A 7,862-nucleotide genomic window follows, 5' to 3' on the forward strand; every position below is an offset into this window, starting at 1 on the left:
TGATAGAGGATTATATGTATTGGTTGTTATTGAAAGGTGATGGAAATAGGGTTATGGACTATTTTGCATGGTTTGGTTGTATTGAATTGTGGAAGGTGGATATGGTAAATGAGTTATGGAAGGTGGATATATTGATATACTATTGAATTGATGATTATTTATGTCTATGGCTGAATTTGGTTTAACGGATTAGTTGGAAGGATAAATGAATCCAAACTTGATATTGGAGGATGTTGCATGAATATGCATGGCATGTGAATGTAATTGGAGTATAAGAGGGTTAAAGTGACACCCTTTATGGTGTATTTAAGGCTTACTACTTAATCACTAGTTTGGTGAATTCAAATAATTGAATTGTGACGTTTGATTGCTAATACTAGATTGCTATATATGTTCATTGTAGATAAGTAATCCGAAAAGACGGGAAGTCCATTTGGGACTAGTATTGGAGGTTGACAGTCAGGTATGTAAAGCATACTCTATACAATATCTTTGGAATAAAAGTGAACAATTGTATGATGTCCTACGTTACCAATGAACTTATTTCCACCCTACAAGATGTCAAGACATTCCAATACTTACTTGTTTTCCAAATCTTACTTGTTTATTGCACTAATGAATGCCAGAAGGTATCCCGTTACTCAAACAAGATCCATGTGCTGTTAATGACTCCAAAAGTTTCATTGATATACTAATAAGTTCCTACTTCATTGTTATGGCATTGATGACTCCAAAACACTTCATTGATGTTCCAATAAGTTCTTACTTCATCGTTATTGCATTGATGGTCTATTTATATGTCTCTTATTGATGTATCATTGTTTCAAAGTATCAAAAATGCGGTGGCGACCGAAATAACAATCTCAAAAATTAATTGAACTAAGTGATGGAAGTTCTCTCTTATCGGGTGGTATCCCAGGGACATAAGCCTATCATGGGTTGATCTCTATTTATGTTTTTATGGGTGGTATCCCAAGGGCATAAGCCTATCATAGGTCAATTCCAGTTGATATGTACTGGAGGTAGCCTAATGGTCACAGTACAGTACAGTAATGATTACAAAGATGATAAGAACGAAGGTAAAGTGATTGAATAAATACAATGTACAGGTTGTCACAAGTTCTAGTAAGTGTGGTCCACTCCTATTACGATTTATTCACTTGTTTCTAATTTTTATTGAGCTCCTATATCATATGTGATTATCTACAGCTTTACATACTCAGTACATATTTTGTACTGACGTCCCCCACGGGGGACCTGCATTTCATGCAGTAGGCATAGGTACCTCTGCTCATACATCGTACAAGTAGGAGTCAGGATATCCAGCTGCTTTTGGTGAGCTTCAGTTTGCTTCGGGCCTTTCCGTATCATATCCAATCACTTTTGGTATTGTATAGAAGTTAGTTATATGGCGGGGTGTGTCCCAATCTTAGTTAAACTCTGTGTATTGTCTAGAGGCTTTATAGACCTAATGTACAGTCAAGGTGGTGTTTTATTAATAGACGTGGTGGCTCCAATGGCCAAGTATTGTAAATACATATATTTATGTGTGCTCTAGCTTATACAGGTGATTATTTCCTTTTATATGCGATTTGATGCTGTCTGAATTTTGGGTTGTCATAAAGGTATGCATGGGAAATATAAGGTGATGAGATGGTTCGCCCGGGCCACCTCAGTTACGGGTGCCAGTCCGCCCCAATAGGATTTGAGGCATGACACTTGTGGTGTTGAACTTGACTTGTTAACTACAGAAATAGAGTCATCTAAAGAGACAGGTTGTCGAGCTCCAGAAGAGCCCGTCCTCTGCATCAACGACTGTGATTTTTTCGGTAATGCAGCTACGATGAATATGTGTTCCAAGTGTCAAAAGGACATGATACTACTGAAGCAGGAACATGCAAAGCTTGCAGCTGCATCCAGCAAAGACGTCGTACGCAGAAGCTCAAGCAGCGATTAATCAGAACCTGCTCTTGCAGGTGCCGCGGTTGCATCTGCAGATTTAGCCTCTCAGATTTCACAAGTGAAGTCAAAAGAGGGTTTGAAAAAGTGCACATCCTTTTGTAAGCGTTTGCGATTAACGGGGTTCAGTTGCAAATGTGGTGATCTTTTCTGCGCAGTTCATCATTATTCAGACAAACACAACTGCCCGTTTGATTATAGGAATGCTGGTCAGAATGCAATAGCAAAAGCAAATCCTATCATCGTAGCAGAAAATCTTAATATGATCTAACAAGCACCTATCAAAAGGTTATATGAACTGAAGCAATGTCCATCTTTCTATAAGTTTGACTCGTCTTACAGGGTGACGATTAAAGTTTTGCGTGGGGGTGGGGGTGGGGGTGGGGGGTACCCTAGAGCCTAGATAATCCTGGTGTGTAAGTAATTTATGATCTTGGTGCACATTTTCATGGAATTTGTTCTTGTTTTGTCCCCATTTCTGGGCTCCTTGTCTAGTATAATATGCATAATGTAGGTCATCTTGATGAATTTCACATTCATACATCTGCGTTTTGAAATCCTGAATTCACCTCCGTGCATTCTTCAAGATTCCAAAGTCTCCTTTGAGTATCAATAATGTAGAGTTTTTTTTTTGTAGAGATGTCAATACGGGTTGGCTCAGCCCATCCGAGCTAGCCTACACGGGCTTTGAGTTTGACGGGTCAGGTTGGGCTAGCCTATCAAAATGATGAGCCAAAAAATATCAAGCCCACACTATGTGGGTTGCAGGCCTTACGGGCCAGCCCACTTTAAAAAAATAATATTTTACAATTTAATTTTAGAATGTTAATAGACATAAATATTACCAATCAATATTACATAGTATTAATACTTTTTTTAATTAAGTCTCCAACACCCCCAAAAATACTCATAATAGCGAAATTAAATAACTTTTGACATGCATTCTGCCCTTACATCGTAAAAGTAAGGGTTAAGCTATAGAACTAGATACGTATGAGAAAGATAGGAGACCAGAACTTTACTTCTCTACTGAGGCACATGATATCCTTCGAACCAAATAAAAATGATACTCCCTCCGTCCCAAATTATGTATCGCCATTTCCTTTTTTGTCCGTCCCAAAATAAATGTCATCTTTTCTTATTTGGAATTTTTTTAAAGGCACAATTACCTTTTTACCCTTATTGGACCCACTTGATTTTAAATATTTAATACTTCTTTTTTAGTATTTGTTTTTTTAAAGTAAAAGTCTTATCACTTCAATCAAAATTTAAACTTTCAGCCTTTTATTTTTATAGTATCAAAAATATTTTAAACCACAGAGAACAATTTATTCTTTTTGGCTGGTTCTACATAAGTAAACCAATTTTCTTTGACAACTCATTATTCACATTACTGTGATTTCTCGAGTAAAAATTGGATCTTTAAAGCTAAAGTTAAAGAAAACAAGAATTTAGAGGGATCCCATTTTCCACATATATCATCTTACAATTGGAAAAAGTAACAAACACAACTACAAAGATCAAACCTCTTTTGTTTAGAACTGAAAATTGATTGAGACAGTGAGCTACCCAAGAGACAACGTCCTTCTCCACTATTTTCTCTAATGCGTCATATGCCTCGTCAATACTTCACACTCACAGTACATTGATAGGAGTGCATTTCCGACATAGCACGTGACATCAAGAAAATATTGTATGTCTGAACAAGCAGTATAACAAGCATATTTTTTACAAACTCTAAACATGAGTTGAAAATATCCATATCATTGTTGAAGTAGAGCCAAATCTTTATTGAAGATATCAATATCACAATGAAGTTAGAGAGGAAGGTTTTCTTCTCTTTCTAGTCCATTTTTGTTCAAATGTGGCACTTTGTAATTATTGCCGCCACTATCTTTCATCACCTCAATCATACAAGATTGTAAAGTAAGAAATACATGATTGAGTTGTTTCTCTTTCACTTCATCAAAACATCTTTCCACTGCTTCCACTAATTCATCAACATTTTTAAGGGCCTTTTGATATTGTAGAATTTGGATTGCTCTAAAAAAAACAAGATCTAAAACATATAAATCTGGACTATTCGATGGTTGAAAACACAATCTAATGTCAAATCCATCTTGTCGGGCAGCTTCAATAAATTCCAAATCATTGTTACCAATATGTGGCCTTGCATTATCTGGTTGTAAAAAGATAGGATTATTTGAATCGGAAGCTAGCCATTTTGCTCTAATAGCAGGAAGAACTTTCTCTATCAAGCAAGCTCTAGTGATATCTTTAGTTACTGACTGAATGGGCTTTGTTTCCATAGTTCCTGCTGTTCGATTTTTGCTATTTCGCTTAGTTGGCTCCTTAACTACAAATGAAAAAATACCTATTTTTCCAGAAAACAACTCAATTCCATTTTCATCAAATCGAGGACGTGCTACAGCAGTCATAAACATAACCTTTGGAATAAAATTTTTACTTTTGTAAGAACGATACGAATCTGGCTCATGCTCTCCAGGAAGTTGGTAGTACCTTTCAACTTTTTTGGACAAAAAAAACCACTTTTCGTCGATATGAACATAATTAAACATATTCATAAACATGGGATTTATGTGGATTGTATTCTGATCAATCATTGGGAGGCAATATTGAAGTCGTACCTTTTTGTTTCCTTCGGTTAACTGAGGCTTGATGGAATTAGAATGTGGCCGAAGAGTTCTATCTTTCACACGCCGAAAGACAGTTGATTTTTCCATGTTCATCTCAAAATCCAGAGATCAAATATTTGTTCGACGACAAAGTGGAATTTCTTTGACTTGATTAATGTCTACTCCAATCCGTTTTCTTCCAACTTTACCTGTAAGTCTTAAAGACACATCTAACGACGACATACCATTATCAACTGATGATTGACATTGTTTTCAAATGCGCTGAATAGTTCTTATTGATTTTTTTAACAACATCGCAGCTTGTGTTATAGATCCGTATTTAAGACTTCCTTCCTTACTTTGTTTCAAAAGAAACTTTGCAATTGCTTGACGTTCTTCTAATTTCAATCGTTTATTTTTGAAGGTTGAGTCTATAGGTACGACAAACCTCATCTTTATAGTAACGGCAAAAATAAGAGAGGAGATAAAAGGAAGAATTTGGAAATTATCCAAAAGAAAAGAAAGGATACAGTAACCAGAAGATGCAAAAGAACATCTCTCAAATGGAAAGAAGATTTGGTGCCACAAAATAACCATTTGCTAAAAATTGAAATGACAGTAGGTTTAGCACCCAAAAATTGAAACCAAAATCAAATTCAGAAACGTAAATTTTTCGTGAAAAATCCGTACATGACGGCAAATTGGTCCTATTTTCTAGAAAATTGAATTTTGCAATAACAAATTTTTCTTTATTGTTGATAGAGAAAATGAGAGTAAAATTTTAAAATAAAGCGATACACTGATTTGGACTACTTAACTCTTTGCAAAAGAGAGAGACAGTTATGTAGGTGGTGTATTCTTTTAGTAGATTTTTTTTAATACTGTATTGTCTGTTGCATTTTTTTAATTATTGTGAAATTTAATAAAAGTACGTAGTGGTCCAATACTTTTTTAAGAGGGGTAATTTAGTAACTTTAGAAAGGTCAATGCCTATTTCTTAAATATCGTGTCCGGTCAAATGGCGACATATAATTTGAGACGGAGGGAGTATTATGATATTCAATGTTCATCAATCCATAAGCAAATTACTTTCTATAGTTCCCAGTAGGTTACAATGAGTCGGTCTGATTCAAGCCTATTGCTCTATACAACTCTTAAGACAAATTTATAAAATCAATCTTCTGTAAAAAGAAAATGTAAATCAAAAATCAATCTTTAGAGCAAGTAAAAAGGACCAAAGGATAGCAAAAATTAATTAGTATCGCAGAACAAGAAGATATCCAAAGGATAATTGAATTAGTTAGTACCATAACAATATTAAATACCGATCTAGAGAAAATAGATTAAAACTTGAATTAATTAATTTGTATAATAGATCAATAATAATAACAGATTTGAAATAAAAGGATTAAGGCTTGAAATAGTTAGCATCATGTATCATATATATAACAAACATCAAATGAAAACATGCTCCACCATCAATGATGCACTTACCAAAAATAAATCATGATGGACTAATAAAAATTGAGATTAAGAACATGAATTTTGCTTGAAACTTGTGTTTTGGTGTCAAGGTGCACAAGGAATACAGTGGAGAAAAGGAAAAACATAGAAAATGAAGATGAAAGAAGATTTTAGGTAAGTAAAACAGTAGAGGCAAAAGACACGGTAAAGTGTCATTGATTGAGGGTTTTAGTTACCAAAATACCCTTACTGTTGGTGTTGTTAACGAAAATATCGTCAAATAAGACAAAATAGTAGTAACTAAAGTCTTCATTTGTATAAAAGACTAAAATATAATCATTATTATTTTTAAAAAATGTATAAATTTTAGTAACTAAAAATATATTAGTGAAATTACTTTTAACCTTGCAAGAGTAAAGAATTTATTAAGGAGTGTGTCCAATTCAAATGGGGTAAATAGAAAAGATTGAAAGGTTTATTCAACTATTTTACATTGAGTCCACTTAATTCATTGATATTTTAGACAATATTTCCTCAATATTCATAATAAATGAATTGTTTAGATATTGTTGATATTTAAGGTAATTTAATTGTTTCAATAATAATGTTGAAATTTTTATTTATTCTTATACTTCATTTTTATATTTCTTATATCATGAATTTAAGAAATTTAATTGTTCCTACTTATTTATTGTTTTGAATTAGTTTTTTAAAAGTCAGTATTGGAAGCCAATTTTGACACTGTGATGTTGACACCCAATTTTGACCTCCCGACATTACATTTAGTCTGTTGTTTTAAAAAAATCGTTAATTTTTAAACATTAGTATTTTTGCATATTTTCTTGCATCAAACACATTTCCGACATATCGCACTCATAATTTAGAAAATGCATAAATCATCAATTATCTTTTAGAATCATATTTTTATAATATTCTAAAATTAAAAATGACGTTTTTATAATTTTATTAATTAAATTATTTTTACGTAATTATGCACACTCACAATTTTGCAAAATACATTGTCTAGTTTTGCTTTATTTAATACTATTTATTGATATTATTATTTATTGACATTGTTATTATATATATTATTATTATTTATTATTTATTATTTATCATTTATTATTATAATTTATTGTTTAATTATTATTTTTTTCATTATTATTATTTATCTTTTATTATATTTTTTATTATTTATTATTTAATATTGTTATTTATTATTTAATTACTATTATCATATATTATTATTATTCCTACTTTAATTTAAATAACAGCCTAATCAAAATTACCTTGCATGATTTTGTTTACCTTTTAATCCAATTTTATTTAATTACTTACAATTATAGCCTATTTTTACCCAATCCATTACAATCTTAACCCAATTTCTTACTATTTAAGCCATTATTTTTCATCCTAGCCACATTTTAATTCCCCCATGATATTAAATAACAGCCGTCGATCAGAAACCAATCCAACGATTGACATCAAAAATCTCTCTTTCCCTATTTCAAACCTTCAAACCCTAACTCAAATTTTTTCCCCCAACTTCCGCCTCTATCTCTCCACCTCTCTCTTCTCTCTCTACAAACACCTCTAAATCCCAATCTCCCCCTCTCTCCTCCGATCTCTCCGTCGCCAATGGACCACCAAAACCACCCCCTCCGCTCCGAGTCCTCGTCGCCATTCCGCCATCTCCAGCGAACAGCCTTCGCCGTCGCCTCTTCTTTCGCCTCCATATGTGCCGCCAGCTCCTACCCCAGGTGAGTCCAGCCGCTGCTCCGATGGCCAGCCCCCTCCCTTCTC

The 7,862-nt window shown here is 33.5% G+C and overlaps 1 protein-coding gene and 1 pseudogene across 1 annotated transcript; one reads left to right on the plus strand and one right to left on the minus strand.

The window, feature by feature from the left end:
- The window catches only part of LOC124890826, a 6,208-nt pseudogene extending 3,978 nt beyond the window's left edge, over positions 1 to 2,230 (plus strand).
- A 1,546-nt stretch (positions 2,231 to 3,776) lies between these two features.
- Positions 3,777 to 7,795, minus strand: LOC124890827. The gene is made up of 2 exons (XM_047402645.1): positions 7,573 to 7,795; positions 3,777 to 4,486 (listed from the first exon to the last, which is right to left on the minus strand). The coding sequence occupies exons 1-2, from the start codon at positions 7,793 to 7,795 to the stop codon at positions 3,777 to 3,779; spliced, it is 933 nt and encodes a 310-aa protein (XP_047258601.1).
- Positions 7,796 to 7,862: the final 67 nt, after the last annotated feature.

Source organism: Capsicum annuum, unplaced genomic scaffold (assembly GCF_002878395.1).
Source record: "Capsicum annuum cultivar UCD-10X-F1 unplaced genomic scaffold, UCD10Xv1.1 ctg2574, whole genome shotgun sequence".
Classification (NCBI taxonomy): domain Eukaryota; kingdom Viridiplantae; phylum Streptophyta; class Magnoliopsida; order Solanales; family Solanaceae; genus Capsicum; species Capsicum annuum.